This window comes from Quercus robur, chromosome 8 (assembly GCF_932294415.1).
Source record: "Quercus robur chromosome 8, dhQueRobu3.1, whole genome shotgun sequence".
NCBI classification, from domain to species: Eukaryota; Viridiplantae; Streptophyta; class Magnoliopsida; order Fagales; family Fagaceae; genus Quercus; species Quercus robur.
In genome coordinates this window covers 60,245,050-60,259,047 of record NC_065541.1, presented here as the reverse complement: position 1 = coordinate 60,259,047, position 13,998 = coordinate 60,245,050, and the positions used below count along the sequence as shown (strand labels likewise).

Genomic DNA, 13,998 nt, shown 5'->3' with positions numbered 1-13,998 from the left:
TTTAAAACAATTTTTTTTTCTTTTATAAGATAGGATATAATATTAACTTATGATGTTCACTCATTCCATGATAATTACTCTTATTATCAAGTTAAGACAATGATTTTAACTATAAGTGGGATTTAAATCTCACATCAAGCTTATTGAAAAATCTTTTAGACTTCTTAAAAAAAAAAAAAAAAAAATCATTTAGGCTACAATTGTTATTATTGGACAATAAACTATCCAAACAAGGTTTTTTATATTGCCACTTATTATTATGCGAGAATAAGGTAGTATTTGCAGCACTCAAGTTTCAATTTTGATACCCATTTGTATGGACATTGGTCTTGTTGGTGTAAGCACTTAGCAGTTGACTCAAAACAACTTTGCCTCAAGTCATCAGTCACATCCTCAAGACCGAACTGGGGAGGTCACAACTCGGCAATACCAAACAATATCCTTAGATAATTAATAGAAACTTTACATACTTACATCTCATCTCTTGAAACATTGAGCACTCTGAAAAAGAAAAAAGAAAAAAAAAAAAATAAGAAGAGCAAGCATGCTTCGATCCCCTTTACATTTTCACACCAGTTTTGACTAACATAGCAATATTTTTATAACATATTTGAAACTAAAACACCTCCTTGCAATCCCACAGAATTGTTGCACTTAAATTTTAAGTTGCTTTCACCGATCATCTTCCTCTTTCCCTTTTTTTGAAAAATCAACTTCCTCTTTCAAAACCGAGAGGAAGACATCAGTGAGAATACTCTTAGTCAGCAGAGAAGTTTTGAGCAATTTCACAACCTAGAAACAAACCAGATAAAGGAGCAAATTAAAAGAATTAGCACTCGTACGTAAAGCCACGATTGGTACCCTCACATAAAGCAGAAAGCAAAGAATGACATACATAATTAACATACCTCATCCATGCCCACATCGACCACTTTCTCCTCAAGAGCCCCTATTTCCTTGATATTAAACTTGTTAAACAGTGTGAGAACAGAAATTGTGGATAATGGTTTCACGGCCAGATCATCCGTCACCATATATGTTACCTTTCCTTTCACATAATCTCCCACACTGGAATAGGGATTGTTTGCGCTTGGTGTGCCAATATATTTTGTCTCTTCGCCCATAGATCTCCCGCACACACATATTGTGTTGAACTCATCAGAAACGTGCAGGCACTTGCAGGACATATACAATTTCCTGGATGATTCAACGTTTGGCAAATGGAGAGGGAGTCCAGTACCACCAGAGAAGTATGCCATGGGCTTCAGGAGAGACTCCTTGTTCACGTTTGGTCGAAGGTAAGTTGTACTTACATTTGCAATGCTGTCGTAGATGTTTCCCAAGCTGCCCACCATTTCTTGATTGAGAAGCGGAATGAAAGTTCCAATGGGCAGGGCAAGAATGTAAAAGAGGAAGTCCACGAAATCCTTGCCTGCTTCAGCATAAACCACTCTCCGTCTTTCTGTGTCTATCATAAGTTTTAAACTCACTTTGGTTACAGCTGCCATGGACAGTGTCTAGCTTGGTTTCTCTGGAACTTTGCTGGGAAAAACGATGCACAATAATTACTGTGAGTCTGTGACCATCTTGACGGTTTATACATTTGTTGTTGAATACAAATCCTTTATACCTCGTTTTGTTTTCATTTTATATCCCACTACTCACAGTTTATTTTTTTTCCCACTTTAAACTTTAATTATTTTATTAAAAAAAATAAATAAATACATAGTAAGTTATGATTAATAGAACACAAAAAATAGTATAAAAGACTTGTATTCCTTGTGGTTGAGATGACCGAGTAAATCCCAGTTGGGACACAATTCTTACATGGCATATCTTGATTGGATTAAAATCAATTTCAACGGGCCTACCATTAGCACTATTATCATGCATCAATTGAAAATATGTTGTGTCCTTTATAATCCTAAAATTTAGGTTTTTTTTTTTTTTTTTTTTTTTTTGGAACTCGGTTAGATTCTCAGGTGAAAATAGCTAAATAGTCCTTAATTTTTAAATTATGTAGTCAAACGGCCATCTTTTCAAATTATCTAACAAAACACCACTCTTTTGAAACTTGATATTAATAATTTAATATATATTAACAATATTGAGTTTTATGCATATTTATAAGTAGAACTTGACATTTCTACTCAAAATTTTCAAAAAAAAAAAATCTAAGTAGTAAAAAAAAAATTTTTTTTTTTTTTTTTTGAAAAATATCTAAGTAGTAAAATATGATTGCTAATGTCAAGTTCCAAAACAATGGTATTTTACTACATAGTTTGAAAATGGGCTGTTTCACTACATAGTTTAAAAATTAAAGCTATTTAGACATTTTTACCTAGATACTCTAATTAAATTCAACCGATGCATTGAATTTAATTGTAATTCTTTGCAGAGAAGGCAATATATTTTGTGTTTTACTAAAAAAGAAAGTTTGTTTCTACAAGTTTTTTTTTCTTTTCTTTAATTGTTACTCAGTTTTCACTCTTGCTACAAATTCCGAAAAGCCATTGGCTTTCCAAGAAATGAAATCTCATTGTCGGCCACAGACTGAGGACTTACGCAAGTGGGCAAAGCTTGGGTCCATTGCTGTGTCCTATGCTAATGCGAGGTATGATTGCATGTACTCTCTTTGAATTTTATTTTTTTCCTTTTCCTTTTCCTTTTTTTTTTTTTAATTTTTTTGCTTTTCCATCTCTTGTGAAAATGAATTTTGCCCCCTACCAAACCTTTGATTAACCTTTCTTAGTCAAAAGGCAAAGAAAACAACAATATATTAACCTTTCTTAGTCAAAAGGCAAAGAAAACAACAATTAAATGGAAAGCTTTGTCTTTAATGTTTAGGGTAAATTATAAATTACACTCTTAAAATTTGGATGTTTGAATTTTACACCTTAAAATTTCAAAATTTAGATTTTACTCCCTAAAATTTTGGGGTATTTTAATTTTACACTCTAACGTTTCAAAATTTGGAATTCACCTCTTAAATTTTAAGGGTGTTTGGATTTTACTGCCTAAAATTTAAGGGGTGTTTATATTTTACACCTTAAAGTTTCAGATTTTGGGGTGTAAAATCCAAACACTCAAATTTTTGGGAGTAAAATCCAAATTCAAAAACATTAAGGTGTAAAATCTAAATATCCCCAAATTTCAATGGATAAAATCTAAATTCTGAAACATTAAAGTGTAAAATCCAAATACCCCAAACTTCAAGGGGTAAATTCTAAATTTTGAAACTTCTAGGTGTAAAATTCAAATACCTCCAAACTTTAAGGATGTAATTTACAATTTACCTTACCCAATCTTTGTACATTTTTAATTAGGCAAGTAACTGAGGAATTTTCCTTTTCTTTTACTGAGGAGGGAATATATATATTAAATGCATACAATTTTTTTTAATAAAAAACAATGTTACGGACACAATTTTTTGTCTATATATTCATTTTTACTTTTACGGACATAATTTTTTCACAATAAATTTAACAATTGTTAAAGTAGTTGATCATAGATGGCAGGAATAATTAATACTTTTTAGTTGATACACCGACCGTCAAACCTATATATTGGTCACTTCAAGGCATCTGGAAGATTTTGCTTGACTCTCTGATTTCTACTCAGCACTCCAACACACCATAGATTATCTTTGTGTTTGGGTGGTAAACTCCTCTCAAGAAAATGGCAATTGGAGTGGTTGAAAGATGTTTTGGCTTTGGCAAGGTTTTCTCAATAGAATCTATGATCGTCTTTTTCTCGGTAGAATATTATGAGGGTTAGGGTCTGTTTGGGTAAGGATTTTTCATCACTCAATTTCCGTCACTCAATTTTCATCACTCATTACTCATCACTCATCACTCATTTTTTCACACTCATTTGGCAACATCACTTTTATTTTCATCACTCAATTTTTTCACACTATTCATGGGTCCCACACTTGTCAGCCAGTACAGTTTTTTTTTTTTTTTTTTTTTAGCACCCAACTCACCGAAACTAATATATATATAAAAATAATAATAAATAAAAAAAAAAAAAAAAAACCAAACCGAACAGCCAACCCAGGAAAAGAAAAAGAAAAAGAAAAAAAAAAAAAAAGAACAACGCCAACCCAGAAAAAGAAAAAAAAAAAAAAGAACAACGCCAACCCAGAAAAAAAAAAAAAAAAAAAAAAAAAAAAAAAAAAAAAAAAAAAAAAAAAAAAAAAAAAAAAAAAAAAAAAACTGAATGGCCAACCCAGGAAAAGAAAAAAAAAAACAAAAAAAAAAAACAAAACAAAAACAAAAACAAAAAACAAAAAAACAAAAAAAAAAGTCAAAAGGTGGTCAAAAGTTGCGGCTGTGGGTCCCTCATGTGTGTTTATTTACGGAAATGCCATTGAGTTATGAGTTATGAAAACTGAAAACAGCCTTTTGTTGTTTTCAGTTTCCATAACTCATAACTCAAAAATCAGAGAATTGAGTGATAGAAACAGAGTTATCGTTTGGCCAAACAACCTTTTTACTATGGGTCCCACCGTTTTTGAGTTATGAGTTATGGAAACAGAGAATTGAGTTATCAAAAAACTCAATCCAAACAACCTCTTAATTTCCGTTCTTATATGGTGTAGAGTTTGAGGTTTGAATGGCTACAAAAAGCCAAGGCACCTGAAATCCATATAAGTCGGTGGTTTTCCTTAATAATTTCACTCGATCGAGTGTTGCATAAATGCCAAGCAAAACTTTATGTCCAACAACTTCAATTATGCTTGATTTTGCTCAACCGATCTTTAGTTCACTCAACCGAAATTTCTTAAGAGTTGTAGAACGAGTAGTTTTCTTCTTACTTCAACCTCACTTACACTAGATAATTACAAGTAAACTTAATTAAAATTACAATGTAATTTTCTAATAATTATAACCAAATTTTTTATAGAATTAGCTAACCTCTAACAAACCTTACAAAATTTCATTTCAGAGAGAGAGAGAGAGAGGAGGGGAGCAACCATTGTCCACTATATTGCCACACCAGATTTTACTACATTCGAAACATATTTGCAACCAAAAAAAAAAAAAAAAATTGGTAATCCCACAGAATTCTTCACTTAGAAATTGAAACACCACCAAGATACAACAGAGCCATCATTCTGCTTTTACATCCTCTTGAAAATTGACTTCCTCTTTCAACATTGGGAGGAAGACATCAGTGAGGACACTCTTTGATAGTAGTGAAGCTCTGAGCAATTTTATACCCTAGCAATAAACGAGAAAAAGTAGCAAAGTGGTTAGTAAATGCAGGAAAGAATAGAGACAATTTTACACGAAGGCATTAGGGATAAACCTAGCAAAAATGTTGGGTATGATGGGTTCGGATTTGATCATCTGGGTATGGATCAAATCATATTCTGGTCAGGAACTTTTATTATAGCGGGTTATAAAACCTCTATGATCCTTAACCGATCTTTGATAGGTTGGATATACCCAAAAAGAAATAATTATGGTAAGATTACACAAGGACTCCATAGGACAATCTTTATTTAACACAAATAATTTAAAGAAGTTTTAAAAACAGTTTTAAAAAAAGACATCAGTTTCAATTCTCAAAAAAAAAAAAAAAAAAAAAAACATCAGTTATCTCATAGAAAATAATCAACACTAAAAGCAATTACAAAAATTATATAAAAATATAACTTTGTCATTTTTTTATAATTAATGTATTTACATAGTACTTTTTAGTGATTTTTATGTAATATAGATAACTAAAGAACATTGGACATTATAATTGAAAATGAATGAGTAATTTCTAATGTGAACCTTCTTACTACTTTTCTTTTACATAAATTTTCTCTACTTTTGTTAGTAAAGTTATAATATAATTAAAAACGAAAAATGAATATTTTTTTTTTCTTCCTAAAATGGATCAATCAACTCAACCTAATTTTCTGCAAGTAGGGTCGGGTTGACTCATTTTTCAAGAATTCAAAAAAAACTTTTACACACCGTCTATTTTTATTTTTCAGGTTCAAATGAATTAGGGTGTGTTTGGATATCGTTTATTTGTGAAAAACTAAAAACAAAAAACACTATAGTAAAATAAATTTTAAATGTGTGAATAATACTGTGAAACCCAAATTTATATTAAAATTTGTGTTTGGATGACTTTTGTGAGTTCGTGAACAATGTCATGGGACCCACATTTTTTCAGCAAAATGCACAAACGCAGCAAAATAATGCTTCCCAAACTCACCATAAATAGGTCTTGGTCCAATTGTATCAAGTCTATAATTGTAAATAACAAAATAATGACAGTAGTAGGCACATATAAGAACTAATAAATAATATTATGAAAAATATTTTGTATTTGCCTTTTTTAGAAGAGAAAATTATTCTATATCCAAAACTAAATTAGCAAGACGCCAAAAACTTTGTATCTTAACTACTATTTCTTAATGTTTTTAATGAAAACATACATGATTTAGATTCTCCCTCTTCGTGACTTTCAAATAAAAATATATATATCAAACCTAGGAAAACACGGTGCCTCTTTTTTTTTTTTTTTTTTTTTTTTGGGCAGAGAAAAAAGTCGATGCACATGTTTTTATGTTGATATCTGGGCATGGCATCAACGAACATCCCGCAACAGTTAGAACTTAATTTTTTTTTCTGAATAACAAAATTTCATTAAAAAACATAACTAAACAATGCAAATCCAGACGGTACCAATCCATCTCAATGCCTCATAACGAAGGAAAGATAGGGATGGCCGCCATGGCCCCCCAGGTTGCACAATTCCATGCCTTCATTTATTGAAAAATATTGTTTCACACTGTTGTACACTGTTGTAAACTTTGTATGCACAATGTCCACAATTCCACGCACAATACACACATTTTTTAATGATCATGTATAAAACATGAAATGAGTGTGTATGAAAGATGCACATACACTTATCATTATGAGAGAATTAATGCCTTTCATCTATTGTAAATTGTAATCTGTTTATTGGTTGAGAAAAAAGTCCATATGTACATTTGCTTTTAAGCGATAAAAATGTTATATATAGACCACAAAAAATTACTCCACTTGTTAACCTGACAAATATGATTGAAACAATATCATTTCACACAACTTACAAGAAATATCATTCTAATTTATACATCAATTACAACAAATCTTATCAATAGTATTTTTTATATAATTATTAGGAATTTATGATTCTATACCAGTTTAACTTTAACCAACTTATTTTGCACCAAAAAAAAATCATCAGTAAATGAAGTAAATGCACAAAAATACAAAGAATGAACATACCTCATCTATCTCCAAAAAAAAAAAAAACAACATACCTCATCCATGCCAAAATTGACTACTTTCTCCACAAGAGTTCCTATTTCCTTGAGATTAAACTTGTCAAGAAGAGTGATCATAGAAAGTGTGGACAATGGTTTCACCTCCAGATCATCCATCACCATGTACGTAACGGCCTCTTCCACATACCCTCCCTCCATCTCAGTGGAGGAGTAGGGATTGTTTAGCCTTTGTGGGCCTTGATAACTTGCCTCGGAAGTCCCACACATATGGAACGGGCAGCGTGTGTCGCGAACGTCCCACATTCTTTGACAAGAAGTAATAGACTTACACCTATACAATTTCCTGGATGTTGAGGTTACAACGTTTGGCAATTGGAGAAGGCCGAGAGTACCAACACTACCAGAGATGAACGCTTTGTACTTCAGGAGAGTGTATTTGTTCACGTTTGGTTGAAGGTAAGTAGTACCGAAATTTTCAATGCTCTCGTAAATGTTTCCCAAGCCGCCCAACATTTCTTGATTCAGAAGCGGAACGAAAGCCCCGACCGGCAGGGCGATTATGTCAATTAGGAAGTCCACGAATTCCTTGCCTGCTTCGGCATAAAGCACTCTCTGGCTTTCTGTGTCCACCACAAGTTTTAAACTCACTGTTTTGTTCACAGCTGCCATGGACTCTGTCTAGCTTTGAAGTTTTTGGGAGACAAGCAATCAATATATGGGAAAACTAAAATAATCTTTCATAGAATGTCTATATTTAAAATAAAAAGCGTGTGAGAATCAAAAACCCTCAATATGTCATGACTCATGCATCACATACTAACTAGTAACTAGCATAAAAAGACAAAAGTAATTTTAAACAAATAGGAAAACAAAAGCACTCTCTGTGCCAAAAGCACTAATGTATTGTTGTTTGCCTGATTAATATTTAGAACTTAATGGCTTATTTGGATTGATGGAAAATATAGTAAGTTGGCCAAAAATTAGAAAATTAGACTAATTTTTGGTCAACTCTATTCTACTTCCTTCAATCCAAACAAGTCTTAAGAAATCTCGAATACATTAAGTACTAATAAGATAATGATATAATATTTTTCACAACTAATTATATGATTTGTTATTGTTGGAACATCACTTTTATAATATAAGGACAGACGTGCTAAGATAAAAATTTTATGAATAAGATTGAGTGCCACAACTTTGTCCAAGCTCTATTTTGAGAGATGAAAATAAAGAGATAAAACTTGCAGCCAATTAGTGAAAAATGGTCCGATAAAGCAGTAAATATTGTGATTTTAAATATATATATATATATATATAAGACAGCCTGTCATTTGTACGATGTTCCAATCACAACAGTTAGCCCAAAAAGAAAAAAAAAATTGATTCCAATGTAACCACAGTTCATCGTCGACCACGGATGGAGCCATGGAGGACATGCTTTTTTAGCAAAGAAAGAGTTGGACTGCTTTTTGAGACCTGAATTATTGTATCCCTATAATTTAGCTCTTCCTGCGGACTTTTCTTTTATCCGCATTAACTCGATTCGTAACTTTTCTTTTAAGTGGACAAAGCTATTATATATTAGGGCCCATTGTCACCATCCTGATGGGCCAAGCCTAGTCCTATCTATGACTATGATCGTGATGTTGATTATTATTATTATTATTATTATTATTATTATTATTAGAGCATTCTTATCAAAGGGTGTAAAAATTTTAGTATTTATTATCTAAAAAATTAACTTTATAGCATTTAATATATCACTTTACAATACACCTAAAATCAAAACTTTTATTTTTTTTACCACTTCATTAAAATATTATTTATTTCTCTTTTTTTTTTTTTTTTTTTTTTCTCACCACCCAAGCCACCACAAACCCACACATAAATTCATGGCAACCAGCAGTTGGCCACATTCACCACCACTAGCACCATCATGGCAGCCACAACCCACCACAAAAAAAAACAAAAAAAAAAAACAAAAAACAAAAAACAAAAACAAAAACAAAACAAAACAACCACCATCAGCCACCACTACCACCAATATGGCAACCACAACCCACGGCAACAAAAAACCCAAAACAAAACCACCACCATAACAACCACCATCATCAACAACCCAACATAGAACCCATTAAAATAGACCAACACCACCGGCCAAAACAACTATCATCACAATCACAAGCCACCTCCAAAAAAAAAAAAAGAACTACCCAATCCTAAAACAAATCAAGGAAAAATCAAACCTCATGGAGAAAGGATGGTGAAACAACATAGGGAAAGAAAGAAGAAAAAGAGAGAAAAAAGTGAATTGGTGAGAGAAAAAGAAAGAGGAAAAGTGAGAATAGTCAAAGTAGTAATAAAAAACTTTTTTTTTTTAGATTTGAGCTACAGTAGACCATTATAATTGACAATCTACTGTAGCCTGAGATGCTAAATATTTTAAGAATAGCAAATTTGATGTGGTGTGATTTTTGTGGAATGAGATGCTAAATTTAGCTTTTAACATTTTTCACAACTTTGATGTGAATGCCCTTATTATTATTATTATTATTATTATTATTATTATTATTATTATTATTATTATTATTATTCTTTGATAATTGCAAAGTTGATAAAAATAAAGGAAAGAAATAAAGAGAAAGAGAGACACAAGAGAAAATAATTTGTAAATTTCTAAATGTAAAATTGTATAATGATTTGTCTTTTAATATAAACATGTCTGTGTGTAATACAAATTCTTTGATAATTACAAAGTTGATAAAAATAAAGGAAAGAAATAAAGAGAAAGAGAGACACAAGAGAAAATAATTTGTAAATTTCTAAATGTAAAATTGTATAATGATTTGTCTTTTAATATAAGCATGTCTATGTGTAATACAAATATATGGAGTGCAAAGCAAGTAAATAGTAATTAAGTAGCATGTTAGTCAGGATTAGAATCCTGTATAGGATTAATGAGAATTTTGTGGATCAAATCGAGAATCGTAAGATTCTAGTTTCCGGAAAAAAATAATAATAATAATGAAAATTCATTAGTATTGATAATAAATGTTAAAAAATCATAAGAAAAACAAAAAGTAAATGTGAAACAAATTACTCATAAAAGGTTATAACTAATTAGAACCAAATTAACGATACGTGAATTAGTGACAAAGTTCAAATTTCAAACTTACAAGTTTTAAGTTCCAACAAAAAAAATATACACAAAGTTCCAAATGAGTAAGTGTGTGTTTGTTTGCACTTTTAGGAACTGAAAACGCGCATATTAGAAAAAGCTGAAGAAAAATTGTGTTTGGCTCAGCCCAAAACGCAACTTTTTGATAAAAGTTGCGTTTTGGGCTCAGGCAAAAATAGCGTCCAAAACGCGCAAAATTTATGGACCTCCTGAGGTCCATAAATCAAAATGTGAATTGCACATTTTGATATATCCATTGGGCTCACAAGAAATTACCAAATTACCCTCTATTAAACAATAAATCTAAAATCAAAACAACGGCAACAGCAGATCAAGAAAAAAAAAAAATTAGAACAACAATAAAAGATCAAGAAAAAAAAAATAGAAGCCGATCTGACAAATCTAAAATCAGAAACAACAACTAATCAAGAACAAGGAAAAAAAATAGAAAAAGAAGAAGGAGATCGGGGTCGAAAATTGGCCGATGGCTGCTCAACTATTCTAGCGCAATACAGTGGTGTTTGGTTCGAGCGCAATACAATGGTGGTTGGTTCCGATCATCCAATCTTCCCGATCCAAGCACTTACGGGTACGTTCTGGAGTTGGATGAGTTCTTGCATGGTTGTTATAGACGAAGTGCTAAGAGGGAAAAAAAAAAAAAAGAAGGAGAGCTCTGTCTGTGGAACGTTCTGGACTGAGGAAGTGGTATGGTAGGGAATAAAAGAGGAAAAAAAAAAAGTGTGGGTACGTGTGTGGAGGAGAAACAAAGAGGGAAAAAAAAAAAAAAAAAAAAAAAGGAAGGAGAGCCCACGTGTGTGGAGAGAAAAAAAAAATGCTATCACAATATTTTCACAATAAATCTTAAGGTAGGTTATTATTAGCTAATATTGGTGAGAAAAAAATAATTTTTTTAGAAAGATAATTTTAATAGTATGTTAAAATTAAAATCAGTATCAATTTTTATCACAATATTTTCACAATACATTCACAATAAATCTTAAGTGGTAGATTATTATTAGCTAATATTGGTGAGAAAAAAATAATTTTTTTAGAAAGAGAAAAATTGATTTAAGTATGATGAAGTAGTTGATTTAAGTATGAAATAAACTCACATAAAAAAAATAAAAAATAAAAAGTATGAAATAAACTCTCTTATATATACATTGTCCTTTTTGGTAATTTATCCTTCAAACTGCCACTTTTATAAGCGCTAGCCAAACACTCAGCTTTTTCAAAAAACATTTTTTAACAGCTTTTACCAAACACTCAGTTTTTTGAAAATACACTTTTTTATTATGCACTTTTTGAAAACTCAACTTTTTCATTATGCATTTTTACAAAAAACTGAACCAAACTCACCCTAAGTCTAGTACCACAAATATTTCCACAACTTTGCCACTATCTTGCTACTTGGCGAATTGTAAGTGATGGAAATAAAATAGTGAGTCCATGTGAGTTCATGATTTCACCACTCACGAGTCATAACATAGCAAAGTTGTGGAAATATTTGTGACACTGGACTTACTCATTCCAAATTAACAAATTTGTCATTTACTACAATAAGAAAATCACCCCAAATTCAAAGTTACAAAATTTTTGCAAATGTTTCAACATTATTAAGCTAATGAAAAATGTCAAGCCATTCAAAACCCATTACAATAGAGTTGGACAATTCTAATCTCACCATAGAGAGACGTAACTAAAAATACTTTTAATGGATGTTGATTTTGCTTAAAGGCTGCATAAACGATATTACACGAATCTAAATGATCCATGGGGTAAGATTGTTAGGATTTTATAGAGAATAATTGTAAGATTTTACATTCCATCATTCAGAAGCACGATCCCATTCCGCCCTTATCCCATGAAAGATTAATTCTTGGCTGATCAGGATTGTTTTTGTAGAGTAGAATCTTAGGATTCTAAGATCCAAAATCAGAATTATGACAGCTATCGTAAGCAGTTTAAGACAAGTAAAAGAACCTTGGCCCTAAGCCCTTTGGTAATTACTTTTTAACATTTTTCCCAAACAATGTCAATGCCAATTCATAAACAAACGAGTGAACAACATTAATCATTAATCAAGTAAATGTATATTGCCCTTTATATTTCCAGACATTTGGCTACCATCGAAAGCATACGAATGAAACCCAACAAAATGAAAAAGACGTAACATACTTTCAACAGCACTTTGTCAAAAACCCAGAAACTATTTTCTCTCCAAAATAAGAAAACACATTGTAATGTAATAGTGCAATCATTTAGGCCCCTTCTTCCTTCGCAACATTTATTAGCCACCTAAATTTCTCAATTAGGATTTAAGGAAGATGTCTGTCAGAACATTTTTTGTCAGTAGAGAAGCCTTCAGCAATTTAAGACCCTACAAAATCAAAATAGAGCAAAAAATTGTTATTACACACATATAGCATACTACAAGAAATCAAGTAGAGAAAGCTTAATTGCTATGACAGTCATACCTCTTCCATGCCCAAATCAACCACTTTCTCCTCAAGGGCCCCTACATCCTTGACATTAAAATTGTTAAGCAGAGTGATACTAGAAATAGTTGACATTGGCTTCACCACTAGATCATCCATCACCATGTATGTAACCACACCTTTCACATACCCTCCTTCACTGGAGGAGCCCGAATTGTTTCCACTTCGCGAGTCTACATAAATTAATTCCGAGGTCATAGTAATCGATGATCTCGTGCACGAAGGACAAGATGTGGTGCGATCATCAGATACATATGCATGACCTTGAACACACCTATAGAATTTCCTAGATGTTGATGATTCAATGTTTGGCAATTGGAGAGGGACTACACCACCACCAGAGATGTATACTTTGGGCTTCAACAGAGAGTCTTTGTTTTGTTTGGGCTGAAGATAAGTATCACTCAAACTTTCAATGCTCTCATAGAAGTTTTGCAAGCAGCCTACCATTCCTTGCTTTTTAAGCAGCCTAATGACAGTTCCAATCGGCAGAGCGAGAATGGTAATGAGGAAATCAACAAATTCCTTGCCTGCTTCAGCGAAGAGCACCCGCTGACCCTTACTGTCTATCAAAAGCTTCAAGCTTACCGTTGTAGCTGCCATCTCTATATATATGCCAAGTGACTTCTTTCAGTTCTTTGGCTTGGATAATACCACCCTTTTATATAGTCTTTTGGGCTATATGGAATAATTAATGGGAAATTATAATGAATAGTCTTTTCATTGGCACTCGTGATTCATGAACATTAGGGAATTGAAACGTTGAACTAAACATTTGCTGCATACATGTATGCACAGCATGGGACTCTTGACTTCCTAAATGGGAAGTCCTTTCAGTTTTGTATAAAATTTCAATGATAGAGTTATGAGTGGTAATGACTTCAAGCAATTGAAAAGCCAATTGGAGTTAGTGCACAATCATTTTGGAATGTTTTGAGTACATGTCTGTATTGAGGGTGCCAAGTAATACTCAGTAGCCTTGGAAGACTATGAAGCTGAGGCACCAGTCTGCAACATCAAGTAACTTTCTCTCTTTTTTT

General features: G+C 32.0%; 2 protein-coding genes across 4 annotated transcripts; both read right to left on the bottom strand.

Annotated features, from left to right (window-relative positions):
* Positions 1-420: 420 nt before the first annotated feature.
* LOC126697400 (uncharacterized) lies at positions 421-8,096 on the bottom strand. 3 transcript variants are annotated; one of them, XM_050394384.1, is made up of 2 exons: positions 7,319-8,096; positions 421-792 (listed from the first exon to the last, which is right to left on the bottom strand). In XM_050394384.1, exons 1-2 carry the CDS (start codon positions 7,949-7,951, stop codon positions 673-675), a joined length of 753 nt encoding a protein of 250 aa, XP_050250341.1. In that variant the 5' UTR covers positions 7,952-8,096; the 3' UTR covers positions 421-672. The 3 variants fall into 3 exon arrangements, with proteins under 3 accessions (XP_050250341.1, XP_050250343.1, XP_050250342.1); XM_050394386.1 differs by lacking the exon at positions 7,319-8,096 and adding an exon at positions 909-1,623; XM_050394385.1 differs by lacking the exon at positions 421-792 and adding an exon at positions 4,844-5,225 and having other exon boundaries at positions 7,319-8,090.
* Positions 8,097-12,771: 4,675 nt separating this feature from the next.
* On the bottom strand, positions 12,772-13,561 carry LOC126696561 (uncharacterized). Its single transcript, XM_050393279.1, has 2 exons — positions 12,938-13,561; positions 12,772-12,840 (listed from the first exon to the last, which is right to left on the bottom strand). The coding sequence occupies exons 1-2, from the start codon at positions 13,559-13,561 to the stop codon at positions 12,772-12,774; spliced, it is 693 nt and encodes a 230-aa protein (XP_050249236.1).
* Positions 13,562-13,998: the final 437 nt, after the last annotated feature.

What these genes read in the sequence shown, in the direction of transcription:
- LOC126697400 (XM_050394384.1), bottom strand. Translation starts at nt 7,951, where the DNA reads ATGGCAGCTGTGAACAAAACAGTGAGTTTAAAACTTGTGGTGGACACA. An exon ending in TCAATTTTGGCATGGATGAG is followed by an intron (nt 793 to 7,318) that starts GTATGTTGTTTT and finishes GTTTGTTTCTAG; the next exon opens with GTTGTGAAATTGCTCAAAAC.
- LOC126696561 (XM_050393279.1), bottom strand. Translation starts at nt 13,561, where the DNA reads ATGGCAGCTACAACGGTAAGCTTGAAGCTTTTGATAGACAGTAAGGGT. An exon ending in TTGATTTGGGCATGGAAGAG is followed by an intron (nt 12,841 to 12,937) that starts GTATGACTGTCA and finishes TTGATTTTGTAG; the next exon opens with GGTCTTAAATTGCTGAAGGC.